The sequence below is a fragment of the Agelaius phoeniceus genome, chromosome 9 (assembly GCF_051311805.1).
Source record: "Agelaius phoeniceus isolate bAgePho1 chromosome 9, bAgePho1.hap1, whole genome shotgun sequence".
Classification (NCBI taxonomy): domain Eukaryota; kingdom Metazoa; phylum Chordata; class Aves; order Passeriformes; family Icteridae; genus Agelaius; species Agelaius phoeniceus.
In genome coordinates this window covers 16564748-16592325 of record NC_135273.1, presented here as the reverse complement: position 1 = coordinate 16592325, position 27578 = coordinate 16564748, and the positions used below count along the sequence as shown (strand labels likewise).

The window sequence follows — 27578 nt, the reverse complement described above, 5'->3', positions numbered from 1 at the left end:
ACAGGCACTGCTGACTATCAACAGCATGAGCAACCTACCAAAAATATCCACCTTGTACTTGTCTTGCTTGAAGACAGGTACAGATGAAACTCTTGGGAGATAGAAATCTCTGGCATAAACCATGATGTTTCCTGAGGGGAAACGTTGCAATGAGACCTGGTGTTCATGGAGGCTTAAGGGACACAAAAAGCATCTAGCCAAGGTGTATTCCATGTATATTTCTGGGCTGTCTCATTTTTATACTCACTAGGGAAAAATACAATCTCTAAACTTTTATATATATATTTTTTAAAACCAAAGGATCGAGAAAGAAGAATCCCTTGTGGGTTTGGGGATTTTTATTTTTTCATCTGTAAAATTATTTTAACATCTTGAAATTATTTTACAAATTCAGAATTGTACCACACTGAGAGTTATAGGATTTTTAACAAACAAGATTTGGTTCAACCTCCATGTTTTTAGAGTTAAGAAAATGAACCCTGACTTTTCTGTAAATAACCTTTTAGAGAAATGATTCACAGAGCACACAATGACCAGAAAACACGTTTGCTACTTCACAGGGACAGTTGTAGCAGGAAGGGAAGAGACTTCTGACCAGGTACCCATCAAATGATGACATGAGATATGTGACCCTCCTTATAAAATTCTGGGGCATCTGTTTAAGAGTAAGCTCCTGCTGGCATGATTTCAAATCCTGACCAGAAATTAGCTCTCATCCACAGCTGTCCAAAGCCCAAATAAATTAGCTCAGGTGTTTCCCATTGCTTCATTCTGATAGGAAAGACTAAAATGTTTGCATGCCATGAGCATTGTAGATGTGCAAATCTTGGCCACTAAATAGAGCTTGATATGGTCTTGTCTATTGTTTTGATACAGCTGAACATTTTATGGAGTAGATTATAGAAATTACTGCTAAAGACCCCAAAAAGAGGTATAGCCAGTGAGTGTTGAAATTCTACCATTCCTCAGAGAATATAAAATTATTGAGCATTTAATATGTATTATAGGTGAGCAATGCTTCAAGCTTATAATCTTGTTATTGGTCTTTATTTGTATTTGGGTCTAGTTTGGTTCAGTAGAATGAAAGGGTCTTAACTTAAAAATAATTTTCTGCTACCATTGTGACAACTTCTCTTTGTTTCTTAAACAGATGGGGAATGCCTTCCCAAAAAGAGTACAATAAAGAAGTCATGCACGCTGACTTGTACTGGCACAAAGGCTTTTATAAAGAATCAATTTCTCACCGGAAAAAATTACAGCTATGAATTTGAAGATTGTGTTAAATGACTGAGTTCAGTTGAAACCTGATCTCAGTCCTTGCAACCTGTAAGTATTCTTAAAACTGACAAAATTAACAAAACCCTACGTATTTATTTATATATCAACATTATTGCAAATAATTGGATATTGCCTCCACTTCTTCCAGACAGGAACTCAAGCTGCAGACAGATTTCTGACTAGGCAGGCCCTCCCTGGCTTTACCTTCCTCCTCCTGTCTTTCAGGGTTCTTAGAAAGGAAAGAGGACAGGGTGCATGTCATGTTTACATTGACTGCCCTCTCCTGCAGCTGTTGGCAGGACACTTTGCAAGGAAGCTCATGTCTTTTACAATCTCCAAGTTTTGTTTTCTAATCTATCAGAGCTTAGGTTATGGCAGAGGGCATTTCTTTGGCTGCACAAAATAGAGCAAAGGGACCCACTTGTGGTTATATATATATTTAGGTTGATTTATTCTATGAGGGGCTGTTTGTTACCTTCAAACTGTGCTGTAGATCACTGAACATAAGTGATCCATACTACGACAAATTTTCTGAGTCATTATGCCTTAGACCTTAATACACATACTCAATAAATACCATGGTGGAGGTGGAGCTGTACCCAGCAATGATTCCTGGAGGAGGAGGTTTCAGTGATCCCTGAAAGAAGGTCCTTCCTTGTCTAAATAGGAGTGTTGGGAAACCTTCACAGTGCTGGGGATTTTGCCTGTCCTTTCACTGTGCCATCAAGCAGTATGTCAGCATTTTGGGCAGCATTTCAGATGTTTTCTCAGTTACTTTGGTTTATGGTGACTCTGTGAAGGTAGTTCTGTTTCACCAAAGATTACCATTATTTACGCCTGTTTCCAGGGCATGCCATCCTTGGATTATCCCTCTAGTGTGATCACTTATTCCTCACTGCTCAGGACTGTAATGCTGGAGAATGCAGTAATGCTGGAGGAAGGTTACAGAGTAAGCTCCTCTATAGTTGAAAGAGACCGAAAACTAAAGGATCTGCAACCACTGCATAAATAAGCCACTTGACACCTTTAAAAGCTTCAACTTACTCTATTTTTGGAATAAAACTAGCATCTGTGCTGACAGCTTACATGCCAAGTTTCAGCTTGATGCAAATTTGAGAAATCCTGAATAAAAACTGCTAAATCTCAAGAGCACATAAACACTACCTGATCCTAACTGACATTCAAAACAGACAGTAGCTAAGCTGCAGTATTTATATAGTAGACTACTTCATACTCTGAAAGATAGAAACTAATCTTCTTTAGACATGCTTTACCAAGTGTACAATTGGGTCACCTGAAAGGTTATTATAAATAGAACTACTTGGATAAATACAAATGACATTATAATTTGGTATCACTGTCTTGGGAAGGAGCTGTACTCCTGCAATGCTCTCCAGCAAATCAGGCACCTTTATACTCAGTAACAGTAAATCCTGCAATATCAGCTGAAAATGTGGGAGACTGTGTGTATTGAATTGAACCTGGCTGGATGCCAGACACCCACCAAAGCCTCTCTATCACTTCCCTCCACAGCTGGACCGGGGAGAGAAAATATAAGAAAGGGTTCATGGCTTGAGGATAAGGACAGAGAGAGATCACTCATCAAATGCCATCATGGGCAAAACAGATGCAAATTAGAGATATAAATTGAATTTATTACTAACAGAATAATGAGCAGGATAATGAGAAATAAAATAAGACCTTCCAAACAACCCCCCCAACCCCTCCCTCCTCCCCAGCTCCACCCCCTCCCCAGCAGTGAAGCAGGGGAGTCAGGGTATGGGAGTTATGGTCAGTTCATCACACATTGTTTCTGCTGCTTCTCAGAGAGAGGAGTCCTTCTCCTGCTCCAGTGTATTTTCAACAAGTATTATAATTTATATAGGGAACTGGTACAGCTGTTAATTATCTCTTGTTTGTATATTTTATTTTGTAACTCCAGGATTCTCTACTGCCTTTCTGTTTGTGCAAGAAATATCAAAATATTTATGTTTTAAGGAGAATAAGTTCAGGAAAATTTTTAAGGGAAAAGATTTCTTGAAAGATTCAAGGAGAAAGTCAGATATATTAACCCCATTATCTAGACCAATTCTTTGCTTTAATAATGTTTCTGCCTCTACAGTTAAGCACTGTGGTGGAGTTTTCTTAATACAGGGATACTTTGTGGGGCAAGGACAGAGGATGGATTATGAACCACTTGGTGCACATTTCCTCTAAAGGTGAGAGAAGCAAATTAGCATTAGCATTAGCATTTGTTCATTCATTAGGTAAATTTAGTCACCATTACATTAGTAGTGTTTGCATTGCTCCTTTTATCCCACACAAACCAGGGAGAGTTTTTTGTGCTTTTTGGCAGACAAGGAGGTTTTACTAGAATAGATGCTGTTTAAGAAGGAACAAGTTTTGAGTGAGTACAGGTGTTTCTATAAAATAAGCTATGAAACACATCTTGATCTTATTTACTTACATTTGTGGGGTTTTTTTAAAAGGCCCTTGGTGAATGCACTCATGCAACATGCACTGATCACTGCCTGTAGCCATGTGCCAGTGGAGCAGGGTGTTTGAGTGGCATCCACACTGCACAGCACAGGGATGCCCATGGCACCCACCTGTGAGCACTTCTGGTGCTTCAGGAAAATCATGAGTTGTGTCACTTGCTGCCTCTTGCTGGCACACAGGGAGCTTCTGGTGTCTGAGCCCACACTGCCTGAAGAAATGTCCTAAAGCTGCAGCTTCTGCCCAAACCTGCTGTGAAACCTCAGGTGTGCTCGTCAGAGGTATGAACATTTCAGTCTGTATGTGTGATGGGCCTGTAGTAACACTACAGAACAGTCAGGGGTCTTGTTGGGAGTTTTTCTCTCCCTTCTGTGATTTTGGTCTGTGGCTGTGGCAAAGCACTGCAGGGTGTTCCTTGTCTCTACTCTCTACTCCAGGCAAATTTCTGGAAAGCAGCCACTGCATCTGTGGCGGTGCCTAATGGGAAATGTGCAACTAATAGCAGTGGGGAAAGTTAAGAAAATCTTGGGAAGGTGAAGGAGTTGGGTTTGAAACTGATGGTGTTTACAGGAGACAGGGGAGAAAGCCCTCTTACACTTACAAGAATACTGGCTTTCTCAAGCAACTTGCCCTGAGCAGGGAAGATGGGAAAGTGAAGCACTCCTGGAAGAGGAAAGGCTGAGCCTAGGAAAGCCAGGCTGGCACAGCACCCAACAGGCTCTGCTTGGCCAGGTCCTGAGCTGGGGCACATCAGTACCTGTGCTACAGTTCTGCAGCTGGATCCAAACCAGATTCCTGCTGCACATGAGGAACCAGATTTTGGGACAGCTGTCCTCAGGGCTTGCTCTGCTGCAGGAACAGCACCACTAACACTTGTAGAGGCTCACCCTCTGCTCTGGATTCCCATGAGGTTGTAGCCACAGATGAAAAGCAGAGGTGATTTCTCTTACAGACCAGCCTGAGAAGTGTAGCAGGAAGGTTGTAGATTCATCAGCAAGGACTGCACCATTCAGTGGTAGGGCAGCATCTTCCCCAGCACTCTGATTCCAGCCCTCTGATTCCAGCTACCATCATCATATGTATGACAGAAGCCTTTCTTCCTTGGGAGACTCAAGACCTCCACAAATTCAGACATCCCTCCTATTTGTAGAAGTTAGCCATTAATAGGAAAGGCAATTAGAGTTAGTTAACCAAGATACTGGAAGAAGCAGGCACTGTACCCATCCCATTTAGACATTGCAAAGGAAATACCACAGGTTGCATTAAAAATGTGAAAGTCTTGACAGTCTGCAAGCATGCAGCTCTCAATCCTGCCCAAACCAACATTTGGGGTTAACACTGTCTATGCCATCTGCCCTAACAATTTCAAGGACACTCACGCAAATCACTGTATGCATGATCTTATCCCATATTTATTACCTTTAAAGCTCGAGATCTAGGTACTTCCATCCTGTCAGACATGTCTGCGAGCTAATAAGTAATTTCCAAACACCAGGAACCCCGAGCGCGATGCTCTCGGCGAGGCCCCTGCCCCGGAGAAGCCGCTGAGCGGGCGCTGGAGGGAGCTGCAGCCCCGGCTACCGCCGCCTCTGCCGGCAGCCTCCGCTCGCTCCCCAGCACCCTCTGTTCCTCCGGCTCCTCCCAGGCTAAGAGGACGAGCAAATTGGAATGATTTAAATTGTATCTATCGCTGTCACTTCAGTTCAAGAACGCTGTCTGTTTAAAGAAATCAGACTCGTTTGTTAACCACTAAGTAAGAGGAGATTTACAAAGCCATGCTAAAGAAACGTTAATTCTAACAGTGGTTTACAATTTTATAGGTCACATGACAAAAGTACAGAAGCTACTTTGTGAATTAAACATTATTACTGCCACCTCATTTGAACCTTCTTTAGCATGGCATATTTGTTTCTTATTTCCAGTTTGAATAGAAATTGGATAAAATTCTGTGCCTAGCATCTGCCTCTATCTCATTTAGAAATAAATTCCAGATCAGATGTGACAAAAGTAGTGGGCTACCTCCCAGCCTTAACAGCTGTCCCTTGCTATACCTTGGAGAGGACCATGCTACTGCTACATTCTGTACAAGTGAAATTAACTGAAATTTAGATTGAATAACCAACACCAGCTTTCTGGAGAGAAGAAATGGAAACCTTAGTAAAGCTGAGAGGTCGCTAAATGAATGCTCTTCACTTGGTGAGTTTTTCTCTTGCCATATCTTTCTTCCAATGTTTGCATAAACTGCATTATCACAGATAAGCTCCCTCTGAAAAAGCCATTGCATTTCTAAAAGAGAGGCTAATGATTTCTTTCAACCCCAAGGCCCTGTACCATGGCAAGAGGTAATATAATATTCACCTTATTCAGGCAGACAAAAGTGAGTTAATCACTTACCTAGAATATATAGCTTAAGCACCAGAGTCCATAAGCCTTTTTCATTTGGCTGGAACAGCTGTTATACTCCACCAGTCAGTGATGACAAGGAACTCAAAGTGAAAATGTAATGATGCCAATAAGACAGAATTTCTGATTACCTCTTCCTTCTCTGTACTAGGAATGCCCAAGCTGGATGCATCCCAGCTGGTGGTGTACCTTCAATCAAACGTTTACCATTTGCCAAAGAGATATAATTGTCTGCCAAGACAACCCAACTTGCATATAAGTGCTTCAGATGATTATCCAAGTTCTTTGCAGCATTTTTTTAATAAATATTTATAATTTTATTTTTTTAAATGAGACTTTTCAAGTACTGGGGAATAGCCAAAGGGTAAATGAGAGCCATAGATTCATCTAATGTTAGTCATAAGGAAAATAACATGGGCTTAGTTTAGGAGGGTTTGAGTGCACCTTGCATATGTGCGTCTGGAATAAAAGGAGCTTTTCTCTCTTGCAAATGAAGACATGTGATACAGGGACTAAAACAGTAAGCCAAGCTCAAGGTTGACATATTTTCAAATTTGCAGCAAGAATAGCAAATATAAATGGACTAGCTTGTTAGCAATGGCAGGTGGATTCACAATCATTTGGACTCTTTTGGGCAAAATTCTTCAAATTTCTTCAAATTCTTCAAATTTCTCTAGAAATCCAACTTCAAGAGAAACGAGTGGCTGCAAAAAGGGGAGGCTGGACAAGACTGGGGCCAGCCCTTACAAGCTCTGAGGTTGTGCAGTCTCAGAACAGTCATGACTTGTGAGCAGACGTGCACTTCCATCTCCCCTAAAGGATGATATGGACACATGGCACAGGAGGGTACCACAGCTTGGGAGTTAGCAGGCCAGGGAGTCCAGAAGCTACAGTGTCTCTAATTTTTGTGATTCACATGGCAAGTGTGGTGAGCTCTCTAACTGTAGTTGGCAGAGTAACAGGTGGATTTCAGTGGCATCTTGCCTGAGTTCTGCCAACAGGTCACTGAGAAAGATGCTTCTTTGTAAAACATTTCCATTTCAATGAATCAGATCTTTCTGTTGAAACAGAATGTTTTGCTGAAAACCTGTTGTGTTGGAAAACTCCCAGCCATGTCTTTCTCTCCTACTCCCATGGAGAGGAAATGCGCTGTCTCCAGCCTTTGCTTCCTCTTTTGATGTTTCAGCCATCCTGTGCTTCCTCTTGTGCCCACTCAGGGTCCATCTCACAAAGGACACATCTCTTAAATAGCCCAAATATTTTGTACTGGGAAGTGTATGAGATCTTCAAAAGGTATAAAGAGAAGGAAACAGTATTACTCCAGAAGAAAGACACAGTACAGATGTGTGATGGGAATATATCAGCAACTGAATAGGAAAATCCAGCCTTTTCTGAAGGACACGTGTCATTTCAATTCCTGAAATACCAGTTTGCAAAGAGATGTTTGACACCATTTGATGGCAAACACTAGTAAACCATTTGAGGAACAGGGAAAATCCTGTAACAGCCCAAACCTATCCCCTAATGTTCCTGAATGAAACCAGGGGTGATTTTGGCTATAGCTGAATTTGACTTCTGACTGCAGAGAAAAATGTGAGGTCCCATCAGTATTTGTCATGACGATACTAGGCAATTTAGGGAATTTAGCCCTTTTTATTTTTTATATTTGTGTCTCACTCCCAAATGCCAGTCTCTGTGAGTGTATCTATTACTTGTAAGCATTTAGTAATAATTTGTGAACAAATGTTAGCATTTGGTCTGGTTCCATCTGTCATTCCTAGTGGCGGTCTGCCTGGCCACGTCATTGCACAGAGATGTGCCAGTGGCTTTTCCCCCCTCCTGACAACTCAAACTCATTGGATAGAAGAGATATATTTGTGAAGTATTTTAAAATAAGTTGTCAAGAAGGTATTATTCCAGTTTAAAAGGTCAACATCCTGCTAAGGCAGGACTGTTCTTCCCTAAGTACAAGAAAATCTGTTCAGGGTCATACACTGCTGGTGTCCCCCCACAGTTACTCAGGGGTGATACTGCAGTGTGCATATGTTTATCTGAGCCAGCAGCATGGTGTGCCAGCATGGGGTCGAGTGAGGCTGCAAACTCCTCCGGGAACAGAAAGAACTGTAGACACAGCCAACATGTACTTGGGCATGAGCAACAGTTTTCAGTTGAACTTTACCTTGGCCCCTTTCACCAAAAATTCAGTGAAGTAGCTGGCACCATGTGATTTAAGATTTTCAAGCAGCTTACAAGAGATGTAAAAAATCAAGGAAAGCGTCCTTTGAAATATAGGCATTGAGTGTGTTTGGCCCTTTGTCAAGGCTCCCAGGCCACTTGGCCAACAAATTCATGGAGTCTGTAGAATGGCAGTTGCATACTTCTGTTTAGTTTTGAAAATTGTGTATGTGGTATATCCCACAAATCTTACTGCTAGAATGTCTTTATCATGTTTTCTTACTGATCCATTGCCCACTACTCCAGTTCATCACTTTGCCAACAAATTACTGCAGGGTCTACATGCATCACCTCATTACACGCAGCACTGCTGCTCCCAGCTAGCATCCATTCATGCTAGAAAACTGAAAGCCTATATATAGATATGTCTTTCCCAGCTGTGGTTATATCTTTGACTCCCTTGTGGATCTATGGATGATATTGAAATACTTTTAGTTTCAAACTCTGGGCACCAGATGTATGCTACATTAGTTAAAAGTAAGAAAATGTGTTTGCTAGTTCAGTATATGGACATTTTGCTCTCTTACAAAAATAGGAAAAATGTTTGTGCCTATTTTCATAATTGTCATGAGTCAAAATATTCATCTGAATTAGTTTAGTTCAATAGAGCACTTGAGCTTCAAATAGCACAGGAGAGCATGTACAACAGGAGTTGATGTCTTTGATGTTGCATTAGCTTTTTTGTGAGATAATCTTGCTAGAAAACTATTTCTGTGGTTTTGACACTGTCAAAAATCAGGCCTTTATAGCTCAATGGAACTGAAAAAAATATTAATTTGTTTCTATACTTGCCTTTCTACATATATTTTTTCTTTATTTCACTCTCTTTGTAGGCTCAATGGAGCAAATCCTTCCATGTTTCAAGCTGGCACAGCTCCACAAAACAGTTGTGCCATTTATTTCTAGCTGGGGACTGCCACTGGGTGCAAAGCTGCTTGTACTGAAGCTGCTGAAATTACTATCATTATGTTGTTTCTTGGCACGGACAGGAAAAAGATGAGTGAGTGTTTGGGGGGCTTTGTTTTAAGTGCAAGAGGCCACTTATTCACGCAAACTGCTGAAAGCCACTGGGAAGTAAACACAGTGAGGAGAGCGAAATTCTTGGAAAACTAGATCTCATATTTAACTTGGTAAGGAGACAAAGCCATTTCTTAATGAAACCTAAAAAAAACTCCAGGTCTGCCAGTTCCTTCAGAAAGAAAAAGCCTTTTTCAATGTGTTAAATTAACACTGCAGTACCTATTGTGCCATTGCTTTTATGACTCTTACAGAAATATTTCCCACAGCTCCTGCAGGAGCTACTTATGTAGTGCCAAGGCTCAGAAAAACCATCACGTGGTTTTCCTCCACCTGAAAAACAATTTTGAAGATTTGTTTCACGTGGTCTGTAATGCTATTCACACTGTTCCTGAAGCTGGGAGAATAACTCTTCTTCAGACACAAAATTAGAGTGATCTGAAGGAAACTTGTTTCGTCTGGCAGCTAGTAGTTTGAAGAGCTTAAACTGGATGCAGGTTGGTGGACAAAACATTGTCCACCTCTCACGCAGCAGGGCTCCTGCAGCTTCACAGACCAAGCCAAGTGGCAGGTCAGTACCAAGCCAGTGCGTGTGACATCTGGTCTAGATGTTGCCTTGCAACCAGTTCAACATAGCACCTCTTCTGAAGATGGCATTTCTTCACACACTTACAGCAAGGCTCCAGCACAGCCAGGGAGCTGCCCTGGGGCTCTGACAGCGGTACCGCCTCCAGCTGCCCGGGTCCTGCCCAGGAACCCGCACTGCACAGCCCTGGCGCCGCTCTGGCTTTGCCAGCAGGGATAGGATCCGTTACACGTTCATTCCTCATCATACGGTGCAGTCCTTTGCAATAAGGCTTCGACTCCACGGTACGGCATAGTGGGCACGGTGTTATTTGGTCGAAGGTTGGACTTGATCATCTCGAAGGGCTTTTTCAACTTTAATGACTGGACGATTTGTGCATTTTCTCGCTGGAGCGTGACCCGAAGCGGCGAGGAACGTGCCGTGGGGCGACAGCGCCGTGTGAGAGGTGGCACTGCCAGCACGGCCTCAGGGGGGTGTGAGAGGTGGCACTGCCAGCACGGCCTCAGAGGGGTGTGAGAGGTGTCACTGCCAGCACGGCCTCAGAGGGGTGTGAGAGGTGCCACTGCCAGCACGGCCTCAGAGGGGTGTGAGAGGTGCCACTGCCAGCACGGCCTCAGCGGGGTGTGAGAGGTGCCACTGCCAGCACGGCCTCAGCGGGGTGTGAGAGGTGCCACTGCCAGCACGGCCTCAGCGGGGTGTGAGAGGTGCCACTGCCAGCACGGCCTCAGGGGGGTGTGAGAGGTGCCACTGCCAGCACGGCCCCAGCACGGTGTGAGAGGTGCCACTGCCAGCACGGCCTCAGCGGGGTGTGAGAGGTGCCACTGCCAGCACGGCCTCAGGGGGGTGTGAGAGGTGCCACTGCCAGCACGGCCCCGGCACGGTGTGAGAGGTGCCACTGCCAGCACGGCCTCAGGGGGGTGCGAGAGGTGCCACTGCCAGCACGGCCCCAGCACCGTGTGAGAGGTGGCACGACCCCAGGGGGGTGTGAGAGGTGGCACTGCCAGCACGGCCCCAGCACGGTGTGAGAGGTGGCACTGCCAGCACGGCCTGTGCCGGCAGACCAGCACCCGGCATCACCCGGCGTGACGGACTCGCGGCCGTGCCTAGCGGTATCCGCCCCGAAGGTCCTTCACCCAGCTGTATATTTATAATAGTTTTATATTTATGTTTATATTTGTTTATTACTCGTCTATTTCCTCGTCGCCACTCCCGAGTCTCGTCAGTGCCCCACACCCGGCCCGCACCCCTTGCCAGAGCGGCTGCGCCGGGGCAAGCCGCAGCCCCGCGCCGGTTCCTGCGCCGCGGAGTTTCCGCCGCCGTGTCCTCCGCTCCCCCCGCGCCGCGCCCCGGCCGCCAGGCGCGTTTCCACGAGCCGCCCATGAGCAGCATGGCGGCAGCGGCGGCGGCCTCTCCTGCTGCCCGCGGTCTGTAGGTGGCGCGGCGGCCGAGGGCGCTCCCGGGCAGCGGCTCCGGCGGCGCCTCCGCTGCGCCGCGTCCCGCGCTCCCCCTGCTCGCCGGGGCCGCGGCGGGGGCGGCCGGGCTGCGCTGCGCTGCGCTCCGCCCCGCCGTGCGGGGGTGTCTGGGCGCCCGGGAGCAGCACGGCTGCTGCAGTGCCGCGGCGGCCGAGCGGAGCGGCGCAGCTGAGGGTGCCCGCGGGGGCTCCGCGGAGGGAGGAGAAGAGGAGGGCTCGGGGTCGCGGGTGCCAACGGCACCGAGAGGCTGCCGGGACCGGGACCGGGACCATGGCGCTGCAGAGCCCACCGGCTGCCGCCGAGTTGCCCCCCGGCCCCGGCGAGGGGCATCCGCCGGGAGCGGAGCTGAGCCAGGGCAGCGCCGCGGCCCCGTCAGCGGAGGAGGGTGGCGAGGAGGAGGAAGAGGGAGAAGGGGAGAAGGAAAAGGAAAAAGAAAAGGAACAAGAAAAGGAACAAGAAAAGGAAAAAGAAAAGGAAAAGGAGGGAGAGAAATTGCCGCCCATCCCGTCGGCGTCCACCGCGGCTGCCGGGGTAAGTCCCGTCGGCTCCCGGGCAGCCGCCCGCGGGCCCGCCTGTGCCATCCGTGTTCGTTTGCTGTGTTTGCCGCTTCATTTGGGAGGAGAAAGGGAAGGGGGGAATCATCGTCTTCGTTTTCTTTCATGTTCCTTTCCGTTGAGAGGCTTTCATTCAAGTTTCTTAAAAATAACAAGTGCATCTGTAAGCAATGACATAATGAAGCTATAAATTCTCCATCCACTTATAGTTAACATTTTACAACGGTCTGCTCTGTCGGGTTAGTCATGACTGAGGGTTTGCAGCATTGTGAATGTTCATTAAGGGTTCTCGGGGGTGGAGGGTTTCAGCTCTAATACACTTGATGGAGAGAGAGGTAGCTGGGGAATACTTCTGTATTTTTAACTTTTTCTTTAAATATCTTTCCAGTTTTTGTGTGTTGAAGCAAAGATCACAGAACATTTTGATGAAACGATGAATGAATTAATGCAGAGAAAAAAATGGAGGAAGGATATTTGCCAGAATAACTTCCTTTCAGAAACCTTTTTTCAGGTTTTTAATTATACCAGAGTTGGGCTTTTCTTTCTGCTGTCTATACAATATTACAGAACATAACATTTTCCCAAAAATTCCCATTCCCAAGGTGAGCTGGATATCTTACATAGCTTAACAATAGAACTTGTGGTAAGTTACTTCAGTCCAACAACAGAACAAAGATGTTACTAATCCTGTACTAATACACTTAGGAGATTTTAGTTCAGCAGTTCTGATAGGCATTGGACTTATTATCATTTAAATTCTCATTTATTTAAATTCATAATTTGAATTTAAAAGATTGCACATATAATATTTATGACTGTCAGGAAATAATCATGATGTTAAACTGAGTAATTGTATGCAAACTGCAAACTCCTTGGAGCAATTCTGCCAATTTTGTGTTTTGCCTAAATGTTCCAATCTTCTGAAAGACTTTCAGCTTTGTAAATCTGTCAGAATGTGCAAGAATATGTTTATTCTTGTGATTCAAATACCAATTTGGTGGGAGAAATCTGTAATGGACAAGTGCACAGGAGTTTTTTCTACCTTTGAATATCTCCACCTTAGACTTTGAATGGTAAAAGCCAGTCCCTTAGAATAAAGATAAAAGTGCTGGCCTAAAATGTGTCAGGCTTAGCTCAGCTAATGAAAAATGTGTGCCCTTGGATGGCCATGTAGAATTTCAGCTACCTTAAAGAAGCAGGAGAGCTTTGTAGGCGGACATGGGTCAGGTACCTCTGGAGTGTTGGCCGCAGGCAGGAGCTGTGGGATCTGTAGAGGAGCTCTGGCCTGGCTGGGTGTGGTTGTGTGTCAGGTGCAGGGCAGGGTTTGAATTTACCAAGAGCCTTAACTTGGGGTTCAGTAGCGTGTTACAGGGGAGATAGAGAGAGAGTTTTGTGGAGAGATGTCATAGACTATCACCAAAGAGGTGATAGTTTGGGTGTCAGCATTCACATTCTGGAAAGAAATTTGTGGAAAGCTAAGTGATTTGCTCCCTAATAAAAGGAACAATTAGAGACTCCTGTAAAGGAAAATCAGTCTGAAGTTGCATTTTTCAAGCTATGAATGGAAGGGAGAATCCTGCTTCTAGTGCAGCCTGTTGTACTCTCAGATGCCTTTGGGAAATCTGAGTGTCCTCCACATCTTGCACAGGGAAGAAAATCTTTTTATCCTCAGTAGTCTTTGCAAGCCATGTACATAAGGGTCTTGAGTAAGCAATGTTAGGGCTAACACAGGATTTTCCAGAAGCTCCTCTGATGATCTTTGTCTCTTCTGAGAAATCAGTCTGTATGTGCTCTTTGAAACATTTTGACTTGTTTTCAACATTTCATTTAACTTCAGTAATGAAAATACTGTTTTATAAATTATGATGTTAGTAACTCTCCGGTCTTATGGAGGGCTTAGTGCTTGGAAAACTTCCACTAAGAAGCCAGCAGAGTTGTTGGTTATTAATATGGTCTTAAAACAGGACTAAAGATTACTTTGGTCCTCTCACTCCCTCCTAGCATATTCATTCCTTTTGGTGGGTGGGAGGGGAATGGTGGATGTTCAGTTTTCTGGTGGCAATGTGCTTATAGAGTCTTAGGCTCTAAAAGCTGTGACCTCCTCCAAAATTTTTAAGTATGACATGGTGCTGTGCCCTAGATTACTCCCTCAGGGGTTGTCAGAGTTTCTCATTAATGAGTGTGAAGTTTCTTTCTAGGGCCTCCCAATGAAGCCTTAATCCATATGTTTATCTAATATTCTTGAAACAGGATGATGGAGGTGAAGAGGGGATGCAGAGTTTGTTCTGTGTGATCACTGCTGAAGGAGGTGGCAGTAAGGAGAAAGTTCTTAAGAAACTCTTCACCTGTAGTATTTCAGTGATGTGTCTGGAGTAAAACCTAGAAAGCTAAGTCAGTCAAAAAGGCTGTCACAATAATTTATTTAACAAAAACTCCTTTTTCCATTATCTCTGCTATCTATTCCTTATTAATCATAATTAGACTAGTCTGTGCTTCAGAGCTTTTTTGCCTGGAGCACACATTTTGTGATTGAGCAGATTAACCTCAGATCTGGAGTTGTTTAAAAGTTCTTTTTCAGTCACTAATGTTTGTCCAGGGTCTGTTTTACTCCAGTCATGTGCCAGATGATTTTTAAGAATCATCTTAATGATATTTCAAAATTTATAGACTAAAAAGAAATGCTAATCTGAAAATTACACTGGTAATTACATTTTATTTTGGAATGTTTGTTGCATGTAATGAATTTAAAACTAGAGATTGAAAGTTGGTAAAAATAGAAATTTTATAAATTGAAATCTGATCTTTTTAAAGCCAGAAGTCCTGATGATTGCTCAAATTTACAATTTAGTGAGTTATGAGCCATGGAAAAATAGCTGTATGTGGCAGAGTTATTTAAAATTTCTGGCAGTGTACCAGCTTGCGTACACTGTGGTGTGGTAGGTTTATGGGCTGGATTATTACCCTTGGTGTTTTTTCAGGATGTTGTGGTGGAAGTGAAATGCTTTTCTTAGATCTCTGACTGCATGTCTTAGTCTAAATGTATTTCTGTTAAGGGAAAAGGGAAATGTATTGGTTCAAAAATGTTGATAGGATATTATATGAGAACATATATTCTCATTTGCAGAATTAAAGTTTTGGTTTGTGTGGAAACATTTTCCTAACTGAGAGCACAGATGCCAGATATCAGGAAAATGAGGTTTTAGGTTACTGTGAGGTTGAAAATCATGATGTGCAGGAAGTGTATGTATATTTTTTTCAGTTGATCTACCTTCTCCTGATATCAGTTGATGACTTGGAATTGAGAAGAAAATTAAAATATTCATCATGAGATTTCTGTCATCTTGGGCAAGCCTCTTAACCCCACCTATGCTTTGCAAATTCTGTAGTGAATAATTATATCTAATAGCACCCCGTGCTGATTAGCCAACAGACTAATTGGCACAATCCTTTGGAAGTCTGATGTGTGATTTCACTTCTGTCTGCTGTTAAAACACATTAGTTCTCAACACTTCCCAGCAGAGACTTGTGCAGGCTCCTTGGTGACAGCATGTACAGGTGCTCAAGCAGGGAGTCTTTTAGCACTTTGTTAACCAAGTTTTGTTGGTAGGCCTTTCTTCAGTGGCAGCAGATGCTGACCATTTTGAATCATTAGGGAGTTTTAGCCAGGTAGTCAGTATTGAACTTTTTTTAGAGGTTACAATTTTTGGCCCCACATTTTAAGTCTAGGGAAATTTGTCTAAACTACTTGAATATATTAGGGCTATTTGGAAGGAAGGAAGGAAGGAAGGAATATGTGACACTTTCTTCTGTTTAAACTGAGCTGGATGTAGTGAGAAGTATAAAAGTACACATTAGGATGCAGAAAGTTAGAATATTATTGACAGCATCCTAATTGTATTGTGTTTTCCTCACAGAAATCCAAGGACATCTTCATATCCTGCAAGTTAATACTTGAGTTTTTTAATGTAATTGAAAGGAATTTTATGGTACCTCTCCTGAATCAATTTGAAACAAACTTGCAGAATCATTATTTATGTTTTATTCAGTTATTACCAGTCTGATTTAAAAGAATTCTGTGTAAAAACCTCACTCGGAAGATTACTACAGCAGTAATGTATTAGCCCTTTAGAGCATACTGTCATCTTAATTACAGGGGTTGGAGGAAGGAGCCAAAAATCAGTTTTCCACTTTCAGCAATTTCATCACAACTATCAACCAAAAGAAAGAAGGCATCGGAAACAGAAATTCGCCTACGCAACTTGTTATACCCAACATCAAAAACGGTAAGAGAAAAAAGACCTGTTACTTAGTTACCAAGTTTAGAAGGTGCTCAGTTTTCTGCCAGTATTTGTATTTTGGTAGTGTCAGAAAATCTGGAAATCTAGATTTCATTAAATTATGCTGTGTTGTACATTGTAGAGGCAGTGAGATATATGATAGCCCATCCTCAGTGGAGGTTGTGTCATAGAGACAAGTTGGGTAAGAAAAAACAAATAGATCTGGAGGATGGAATAACTATCTGAAATTTTAAAGAAAGGTACTGATTCAGCAGTTTATCTGCAGATATTTGTCAAGCTGCAATCAGGCAGTGTCTCTAGAAATTTTCAGAACTTTGGAGATAATTATTTTATTGCCATCTGAAGGATGGTGGGAATGAGGCAAGCATAAGACTTTTATAAGGGAGGCAGTTGCTGAGAGATGGTGTTTTTCAGTGAAGATGAAGGCCAGTGATGGCAAAAAGTAAAATGCACAGGAAACAGTGAGTTCTGAATAGCTTTATAAGTGAAAAGGAATGTTGTGCTGTGATGAGGTAACAATACTTGATGAAAAGATAGACAATGTAGCTCTGTATTAAGTATGGTAGGCTAGGAAAATGAAGCCTAGATGGGATGATGCTGTGGTTAGACCTGGAATTTTTATTTGACTTTTGGGCTAGGATTTCAGTAATTTGGGACTTCTCGTAAAAGACTGTACAAACATTTGTCAGGTTTGTATTGATCTTGTCTCTGAGCAAGTCCCCTTCAGGCTTATTGTGCTGTGGTTCACTAAGTCTTTATCACACTGAGTGAAATTGAGGCAAGAAAGAGACTGCACTGAGAGATCTCAGTAGTGCAACTTTGAAACAAAACTGTTGACAAGTATTGTCAGTTTCAGAGTTGTACAGAAAAAGGTGGTTTATAACTTGCAGCATTAGATTCTTACTAAAATAATATTTTATTAGTCCTATTAGCTATACTGCAAAACTTTCTGCGTTGTATCAAGGAGATTTTCTTCACCAAAGTTTTTGATCATCTCTTAAGCAGTCATGCACAGCTGAATCTTTACTTGATGTAGCTGGGCAAGAAGCCAGAAATTACTGTTTTTTCTTGTCTTGTAATATTGTGTTATTGCTGTTTATCAACTCAATACATAAAATTTCCCATTTCTGCTCAATGAAATCCAGTGATGGATCTTAATTAGTATTCTTTACTGGCAGAAGAGCAAATAAATCTATGTACAAATAAACTTGAATGATGACAAAACATACTGAAGTTGACCATATGTGTTAGAGATACTATTAAAAATCAATTTTAGTGTATGTAAATTAAACTGCATGTATTTCCAAGAAGATGACATTGCTGACAGGGTGCAAGTTACCAGCTTAGCAGCTGCAGCCTCAATTTACTGAATTGAGAAGCAGTGTCTGCCAGCAGATGTCTCTTCTACAGATGTAGAAGGAATCTTTTCCTCATTCAGTGTGTTCAGCTGGTTATAACTCAATGTTTAATCCATTTAAAATTGAGAAGACAGAATGAAAGTTAAATCAAAAAACTTGTTATTCTCAGAGTATAAAAATAAGACAAATTCTTAGATTCTTTAAAATCAGTCCATCCTGCTTTCAGAGAATGGTGTTCAATAGCAGAACATATGCATGGTTGGATGGTTTGGCACCCTAGCTTGGATTAATTTATTATCTATATGTCTGCTCTGTTTTTTTCAATTACTACTCTTTTCTTAAAATGGTTAAAATTCCATCTGTGAGAATGGACAAGGTTCCATATCAGTAACTGATGCATCCTCAGGTGATTGAGGGCAGCTCTGATCTGTTATCTCATGAATGGTGGCTGAGTTAAGTCACACTCATGACTCTGTCATGAGCATGAGAGGACAATCACCCTGTCATGAGCATGAGAGAAAAACATCTTCTTTTGGATTCATGGGACTTTTATAGCATCTGTTTCCCTGCTGTGATAAATGGAGTAGGCAGCAGTGTAGTGATACTACTTTGATGTTTAGTTAATTAAAAAAACCCAAATCTTTAAAAAGGCTTAGAGGGGTCTTATACAATTCATAGAGGATTTTCATTAAATATGTATGACTTTTGAGGACACTTTTATTTTATATAGTGTCTTTTATCCCAAACATATGTCACAATTCATGTAAATGCTTTTAAAAATGAGCAGCATAAATCAGACTGTAAGAGTGTTTGAGGATGTTTGTGAAGACACTGTCAAAATGAGTGTTGGAAATGCAGTGGAAATATTTTTTCATGTTTTGGGTGGGCTTACCTTGGCTGACTGCCAGACACCCACCAAGCTGCTCTGTGGCTTCCCCTCCTCAACAGGACATGGGGAAAAAATAAGATGAAAAAGCTCATGGATTGAGATAAAGGCTGGCAGTACACTTTCCCATTTTCATCATAGGCAGAACAGACTTGAGGGTATTAATTTATTGCCAGTTAAACTAAACAGAAACAAAACTCAAAACACCTTTCCCTTCCCTGCTTACCACACCTTCCCTTGTTCTCAACTTCTCTCCAATTCTGCCAGCAGCCTGATCAGGCATTGGCTCTGCACTGGCTGCAAGGGATTCTCTGCTCTAGACCCTGACTCTCCTCCTCCTTCTCCTTCTTTTCCACTCATGTGGGTGTCTGTAGGGTAGTTTCTTTCTTTTTTTTCTTCCTTTTTTTTTTAAATCCTTCCTCTCTCTCAGCTGCTGTGCGTTTTTTTTTTTACGCTTTCCTAAATATATTGTCACAGGGGTCCTATACCATTGTCACTGCTGGGCTCAGCTTTGGCCTGTGGTGGATGTGTTTTGGAACTGTGTTGGACATAGAGGCAGCCTCGTCTCTCCTCTCACTGTAGCTGTTGCCAAGTCTTGCCATGCTAATCTGATCAACTATTCTCAGATCAAATAGAAAGGAAGGAGTAGAATAGAAAGGCCTTGGCAAAACACTGCCAATTGTACTAGAATAGGTAGCCAAATGTGTTAAAAAGAAGTGTTCAAAGATGCTTCTGTTTCACCACTAATTCTGTGTAAGACAAAAAAATTTGCCTTTTCCATTTAGTTTTCTGGAGAGATTCTCTATGGAAGCTGTAGATGTTTCACAGTCATCTGTAGTTAAAATTCTATATCACAGTGTCGAAAAATGGACCGAAGTCTTGTCCTTATATGATAGTCGGACTTTGGTATGGTTGTGCATGAGATTTTTCTTAGCTGTAAGGAGCACCAGTGTTGCAGTTTGTATATTGAAAATTTACAATCTATGTTGGAAATACAGTAATTGGCATCACTGCTGTTTTTGTTAGTTAGACAAATTTTCTATCGTGTCTGCATATGCACATAGTAAGAAATCAAACACTTGGAGTTTTATTTTTTTCCTAGTATCAGTTTATTTGTGTTAGATGCGTTGTATTTGCTCTTCTTTACCTTTCTTTTAAGGGAGGGACCTACCAGCTCTTTGTCTGGATGTACGGCAAAAGAAGCGCATGTCGATGGATACGTTACCCCAGGAACTGAAAGCACCAATTCCTCCTGAACCTTCCCTTCCAATTCGAACCAAAACTGTGAAAGATTTTCAGTAAGTTATACTGCTGTTCCTAGAAATGTGCTTTCTTCCTTTCTTGGGAATTCTTTTCGTTTTGACCTAATTCATACATTTGATTTTGTTAATCTCAGATGAGGAAACAGTTTCAGTAAGACTGGCAAGGAATTAGTCTGGTTGTGGTGGTGGGATTGATAGCTCTGTTGCTGTGAAAACCATCAAAATATTTTTTCTAGGTTGAAGTGTTGTACCACACAGAAAATGGCAAAACATACACTTCAGAATTAGAAATGCAGGGATTGTTTAGTTTTGGAAAAGAATATCTATGGTTTATTGTAGGCTGGCAAAGTCCATGCAGTCTTAAGTGTTTTGGTAATACTGGCAATTATTTCTCTCTTCCATGTTTGAAATTTTGTGCTTCCAGGGAGGAAAAGGGACCCTTTTTGATTATTCGGTGTGTATTTGATTGGAAAGAAAAAGAGCTGTAAAGGAAAATTTGCAAAGAGGTGATCCTTTCCTGGTATTCAGGTGATCCAAAGAGCTGATTTTTTTTCCACATTTAGATTTTTGTATCTATTGACTATTGCCTCTAGACAACCTGTGGCAATGTTTGTAAAAGGCTTCTTCCTTACATCTGATCTAAATCAGTCCTCCTGCAGGTTAAAGCCATTAGCCCTTGTCCTGTCCATTTGAATTCCCAGCTGTGAGCTCCCACCACATCTCCATTTCCCTTCTCCCATGGTTGCCATCCTCCAGGCAGGGCTAGGTCCTTCTTAGCTGGTTCTGGCAGCTGCTCCCAGCACTGAGCTGGGTTTGGATTTCCTTATGCTGAGGATTTCTTGCACAGCCTGCAGCACAGTCGGGGGAAGCAGCTTCCAGAGGAAGGCCTTGCACAGGTCCAGGTAGATGACATCATTCTTCCATCATCCACCAGCACTGTAACCCTACTGTAGAGGGACACCAAATTTGTCAGGCACAATTTGCTCTTAGTGAAACCACGTTGACTGTCACCATTGACCACCTTGTCTAAGATTAACCATCTTAGATTGACCACCTGTGCCTAAGATTAAGTTCTATTTGAAAAAAATGTAGAAGAAAGGAAACTTTGAGAAATTCTAGTGAATTTGAGTAATTTAAGAGCCATCATACTTACTCTGAGAAACTTTATCATGTCAGTGTAGCTGCAGCTTAATTCTGTTCTGCTAATTATTTGTCCTAACATGCTGAACTGTGACATTGTGAATTAACATTTTGAATAAAAGACATTGCTCAGGTGTATCAAACACAAACTATGCTTTTGTTCTCTTATAATACCATGATCTTTAAATGACAAGGAAGAGGTTAGAAAGATACAGATATTATACTTGTCTGTCTTGTAAGTGTGCTTATTGAGAAAAGCTTAAAGTTACAGTGCATTTTAAGGTCTAAGTGGCTGGCAAGATCAAACCATTACCAGTATTTGAATATATTTTCTCTAGGGATGATATGGAAAAGTCGAAGGCATCGGGAGATTGGAAAGCTGTACATAATTTTTATTCTACAACTTTTGATTCTTTCTTGGAGATAAATGCTGCATTTAAGGTAGAAGATAATTCCTAATACTATTTAGTAATTACAGTGCTTTTTATCTTCAAAATGTTTCAAAAAATACCTATTAAAGGCTTTCAGCCAGGTATTCAAGGCCACTCAGATAATTTTGTCATGATCTCACCTGCCTTTTGTAGACAATCTGTTATTGCATTGATTTATTGATTCCAGTTAAGCAATTTTATTTCAAGTTTGTGGACCTTTAAAATTCCAGTATGTAGTTTGTTTGTGACACTGTGACTGTGTAGGTACTTTCTACACAGTTTTAAAACATCCATGCTAATGCAGAGGCCCAGGCAAATCTGGAAACAGAAATTCCCTACCCCTAAAAAAAAGATGTGATATAGGCTCTATTGTAGTTGTTCATGTGTTATGATGGCATACTTGGTTTTCCTGGGAGCTGTTATATTTGTCTTTCTGAATTCATGCTAAATTATTATTTCCTGCCTATTATAGAGCAAAATGTGCTTATGATATTTAAAATGGATGGTAGGATCTGAGCCTGGATAAAATAACCTGTGACCTTTAGTTATTTAATAAATATTGAATGCTTAAAATTTTCTTGCCTTTGTCTGATAATGGATCAACAACAAAAGTGATGAAAGTTCAATGTAATTCATTATTTGAAACCCTCTTACATTTTGAAAATAGAATGCCAACATGAATATGTGTAGGATTACTATTGTTTTGTTCTGTCTTTAGCATACTAATTAAGGAAACTTATATTCTTATATCTTGATTAAGGAAATACTTATATCTGAACATGTTTTCCTAAGCTTGCTGTTAAACTTACATATTAAAGATAGCTATAAAATATTCAAAATGCTTCATGTATTATCTAACTTACAGAAAGATACCAATTCTCCATTTAATACCATTGAGGACTCTGGAATCGATGCAAAATTTGTGAATGTTGTCTATGATGCCTTATTAAATACTGTAAGTAGAGAAAAAGAATTCGTGTTTTATACCATTTTATACCAAAGTTTTTCCCAGATAGGCATGATTTCTGAAGAATCTCTCAAAACATACTTCAGATGATCCCATGAGAATTGTCATAGAATCCTGACAGCTGCTCTAGTAAAAGAGGAGGAAGATTTTCCTTCTAGTAAAGCATAGTTTATATTGTGGTAATTCTTAAAGACTGCATATCTTAGAGATATTACATGGTAGTGATGGGACTGCATGGTGAGAAATTAAAAAATGTGAGGATGGGAATAGTAAAATGTAGGCCTAGTATACAAAGGACAGGAGTGGTTTAGAAATTATATTTACAGGGTATAAGTGTTGAAAGGCACTATTGGCCCAACCCTACATTCACCTAGTACATCTGTGAGGAAGATATTTAGGAGATCAGCATCATAACACAAAAGATTTCTTAGCTGTCTTGAAATATAAGCATAGCAAAGTTGCTTGTTTGTACAATGCCTTGTATTGAAGATGTGTAATTACTTCAGATATTATTTTTCCTCTCCTTTCTTCATAGCCTCAAGATGTTCAGAAGTCAGTCCTAAAAGGAATAATTAATGGTCTACTGCAAGAATGGACAGGGTAATTATAATAAATGTTTGCATCAGTGCTGCACCAGCACTTAAATTTGCTATATGTTTTATATTTATTGTTTTAGGTAAAGAAAGAAAATGTGATGCAACTTATTTGATACATAAGAACTTAATTCTTTTTGCAAGTCTGCTGAAACAGGTCTTGATCTCTGTAAGCTGGCCTTGAACCTGTGAGAGACAGATCCATACACGGCCATGCATTCTGTCACCAAATCTCAGCTGCTTGCTGCCAGGGCATTTCTTTGGACTTCTTAATTGGGAGATGAATTTAAGAATTCAACGAGGTTAAAACTTGTTCTCATTGTCTGTCCCCCAACAGCAACCAGGACAATTCCTTGATCCACAGTTTGCTTCACAATACTGTTTGTGTGAGGCAGCACCAGAGAAAGAGCAGTACAAGATGCAGAAGGGGATAGTCAACAAGCAGGAGGGTTTCTGGAGATGACAGCATCTTAGCATGAAGTAATAGAAGTGAGAATGCATAGTGTAATTTATAAAAAGGTATAGCAAGAGACAGTGGCTTGTTGTAGCTCACATGTGACCCAGGTCTTGGCAACCCCTTTCTCCAACTCACACTGCTTTTTGTGCTGTTACTGCGTGTATTTGTCAAAGATAGAAGAATAGGCTTAGTAGGGAGAGGAGGGAGATAAGTGTGGCTGCTGGGGCTATGTCTTGTTTAGTTAGTTCTTGAATGATGAGTCATTTGGGCAAGAATCCTGTCAGAGGAGGGAGGCCTGCAAGGGAAAGCAGGGTTAGGAGCAGTACTGCGTTTAAGGATGGGATTTTGGTTCATGCAGTTATTAGGGTAGATAGTTTTAAGACTTTAATTGTGTTTATTTAATTGTGGTTATGTAAAAGCCTTGATAAAAATGAAGGAGTACAGAGGCTGCAGTGGTAGAAGTGTATGGAGAATTCTTGCAGGAAATATCAAAGAGGAGCAAATAAACTCCTTTAGGGTGTCACTTGAGATAGACAATAATGCTGAATTCCCTCTTTAGAACACCTCTGACTCTTCAATTCTGACTCTTTTTTGCCTTCTGTCACATTTTAAAAAGACAGATGATAAATGGCCTGCTACTTTCAGAGAATTGTCAGAATCTCTAAATGACCTTTTCAGTTTTTGAGAGCAGTGAAGATTCTTTAATATGGTATTTTATACATATTAGCAAAGCAAAACAAAATCATTCATGATTTCATGACTCTTAATGTCTGTAAATTATGGATCCATATGGTTCTGTTTATAATTTCATTCCTTCATAGGCCACGAACAAAGGATGATCTTAGAGCATATTGTATACTTTTACAGGTAAGGAAAATACAGTATTTTTATGTAAGTATGTGTCAACTTACAATCTATAAACCAGTATACTGTGTAAACAAGATAGTTTATATAGCTGAGATACTTCACATCCAATTTCCTGTTGTAAGAATGCGTTAAAATATGTAAAAAAGTGTAATGCATGATGGGAGTGGGAGCTTAATGGAAGACAGTTGATGGGGAAAGGTTGAATGGACTAAAACAATGCACTGATAGACAAGTAATTGTTTGCTTTTCTTTTCTGGGTTGGAAGAATAAATATTTTACCTATTTATTTGTTCTTATATTGTCCTTATTCCCAGATTTGCTGTATTAGGGTGCTGTAACTCTGAAAGTTTCAGTATATGCACTTTCTGATATTGCTGTGACTTTTTCCAGTGTTGCATTTTATCCATTCTGTCTGGCTGACTTTTTCCAGTCTATCTGACTGGTTACAATGTCTGATTTCTGTCTGTGGTCACCTCTTGCCTTTGCTGCTATAGTTGGCTTGCATTTATAGCAGATTTCCCCTTTATATTTTGCTAGTGTACCTAACACCTCTGCACACAAAGAGCAGTTTCTGCTGCTATTTGAAAATATCAAATGGCAATTTAATTTATTGAGACAATCCTTTTCTTCTCTGGGGTGGTATATACTAGCTGTGAATTAAAAATAATGTCTCCTGCTAAAATAAGGGAATATGTGAACACATGGAATAGAGGGAAAATTAGTTTGGATTGATATGGGATAGACAGGAGCTATAAGAATTTGTATTACTGATATGAAAGCCACATCACTTAGAGGAGTGTAGTTTGTGTTACAATGTAAAGAATGATCCAGAATTTTGAGTACTGCTTTTGGGCTACCTGTGGGCTTTCTTTTAGGGGAAAAAAATTATATTTTTACAATACAGAAGATGTGAGTTGTTTTTTCCCATAGTTTTACCTCTGTCACAGCTGTTTGGTGAACTACTTTCTTGTGTAATTGTACTGGCAACAACAAACATAAGAAAAAAATCCTAATGACTTTTTTCCCTTTATGCAATTTATTAACCTAACACTTTTTTTAATCTTTTTCAGAATCCTCAATTTAGTAACACTTCTACTTATGTCATCTATGCTCACTTGCTAAGACAGATAGCAGCCTTAACAGAAGCTGACCATCATTTCCTAGTGCACTGGTCTAAAAAGTAAAACAAAAAACCAAAACCCCACATTACAAATTCCATTTCTAGGATTACAATTGTTCTGTATTTCCATTGATGTTGACTGTTTTATAAATTATATGAAAATTATTTTAATTGACTAAAGAGATTGGTTTTGTTACTTTCAAATACATGTGGACATAGTCCACTGAGTGATACTGATTTATAGATGCAAAATGTACATAATGTATAAAAATTATTATACTTTTGCAGAGAAGCCTTAATCAAATAACTTATCAGAGTTATTTTTGATAACATATGCAAAATAACTTGTGTGTAAATTTTTATTTATATATTTACATGGTACTATTAAAACAAACATCTTTATGATCTTTGTTTAAATAAAGTTTAATCTCACGTAAATTGCAAAAGATATTGTAATGTTGCTGTAGTATACAGAAACCACAGCCAAACTAGTGGCCTGGCTTCCTAGTGCAATAGAGGTGGTGAGAGAGTGTGGTTAGGGCATTAGATTTGTAATTAATTGAAAGAACTCTAAGAGCACCTCACAAAAAAAGTCATATGGGGGTAACTGCCCAAAGAGCAGCTCCTAAGTTTGTATGCAGATTGCCTTCCATGTACTGACTAAGCAAAAATTCTGTCTGAGGTAAAAACAAAGTTTGGCCACATTTGCAATTTCCAATTCTCCTAGGAAATCTTAATTAAGGATTTTCTTCTCTGCAAGGATGGTAATTCAATTTCCCTCCCCTCCCTATGTCCAGATTTGCTTAAAATTGTGGTAAAATATTACTTCATTGGAACTGCATTTACAAATGAGGTTTCCACTTTTAGTTAAGGATGCAATAGACATATCAATGTTTTTAGTCTTTAAAGCATGTATTAGAAATGGAAACCATTAAAATAGGAGAGTTCTTGTTTAGAAAAGGCTATTTTAACATGTCTACACATGTATGTGTATTGTTGTGCTATTATTGAAGTGGTGCAGCACATAATTTAAAATATGCACATGGCACTAGCATATGAAGCATATACCACTTTGTATTTAAAAGGACCATGTATCTTAAAATTAATCAGAATTCCTCAGTAATCAGAGTGTGGAGTGAAATTGATAAGGATTTTTGTTTTGTTCACTAAAAGTCAAGAACAGATAATTATTCTATTGCTCTTGTTTTTGTTTTCCCACAGACTTAAAGAGCATAGTTAGGGACACACTGAAGAGAATTACCATGTGTCAATATTTAAATGCATTCTTTTTCAAACTTTACATGTAGAATTTTGTTTTTATGTACAGGACAAAAATATTTAAAAAATAATTTAAACAATTCAGATTGAATTTAAAAATTTTAATGAGGGCGTTTCTTTAAAAGCATTGAAATTTGATAACAAACTCTAGTGTAGACAGTGATCACATGAGAGTAAGTGCAGCATGTTTGTTTTAGGATTTCACAGAAGAGGTTCAAGCAGGTGGTGGACAGGTTACTGCAATTTATTTCTTTACGGCTCTTTCCTGCAAAACCTGAAGAGTTTCCACCTATGGTGAAATGTACCTGGTGGATTCCATCAGCAACAAAAGTCCTGGCTTTATTTAGTAGGTATTTTTCTTGAGCTGTGTGCGCATGTATATGTTTTTATATGTATATTTGTGTGTGTATATGGGGTTTGTTTTATACACATGCACACACATATTGGGTGAGGATAGTTTTTACTGCTCCTCTTCTGGGGAAGACTGATAATGATGGTGGCACAGTACAAACTACAATAAAATGCTAAAATGTAGTAAGCAAGAGTGCTCTGTTGGTAAGTCATCCTACTTGCTTTCCAGTAGAGGATAATTGTTATACAGAGTTTTCCCGTGACAACAACTGAAGATTGTTCAAACAAAAATTCACAGAAGTAACCAATGGTTAAGGTTTCCCTTAGATTTATAAAATAAACTGTCTTAAACTTGTAGCTGCCAGAATTTCTTCTGCAACTCACCTACCCCCACAGAATATTTAGCTTCTAAAGGAAGTTAGGCAATGCATGTGCCTCTTACATCCAAAACTACAGCTTCAAAAATGAATTCCTGCTCAGTTCAACAGAGAGCACAGCAAATTTGACTACTGCAAATGTAAACCTTCTT

General features: G+C 40.5%; 1 protein-coding gene across 2 annotated transcripts in view; it reads left to right on the top strand.

Annotated features, from left to right (window-relative positions):
* Positions 1–11621: 11621 nt before the first annotated feature.
* Positions 11622–27578, top strand: part of HECTD2 (HECT domain E3 ubiquitin protein ligase 2) — a 32183-nt gene continuing 16226 nt past the window's right edge. For both annotated transcript variants that reach the window (XM_054637639.2, XM_077183068.1), the window contains exons 1-9: positions 11622–12018; positions 16195–16324; positions 19743–19881; positions 21324–21426; positions 22282–22371; positions 22919–22983; positions 24255–24300; positions 25371–25480; positions 26896–27044. In XM_054637639.2, coding sequence (XP_054493614.2) covers positions 11758–12018; positions 16195–16324; positions 19743–19881; positions 21324–21426; positions 22282–22371; positions 22919–22983; positions 24255–24300; positions 25371–25480; positions 26896–27044 — 1093 coding nt within the window. In that variant the 5' untranslated portion in view covers positions 11622–11757. The remainder of the gene's footprint in view (positions 12019–16194; positions 16325–19742; positions 19882–21323; positions 21427–22281; positions 22372–22918; positions 22984–24254; positions 24301–25370; positions 25481–26895; positions 27045–27578) is intronic.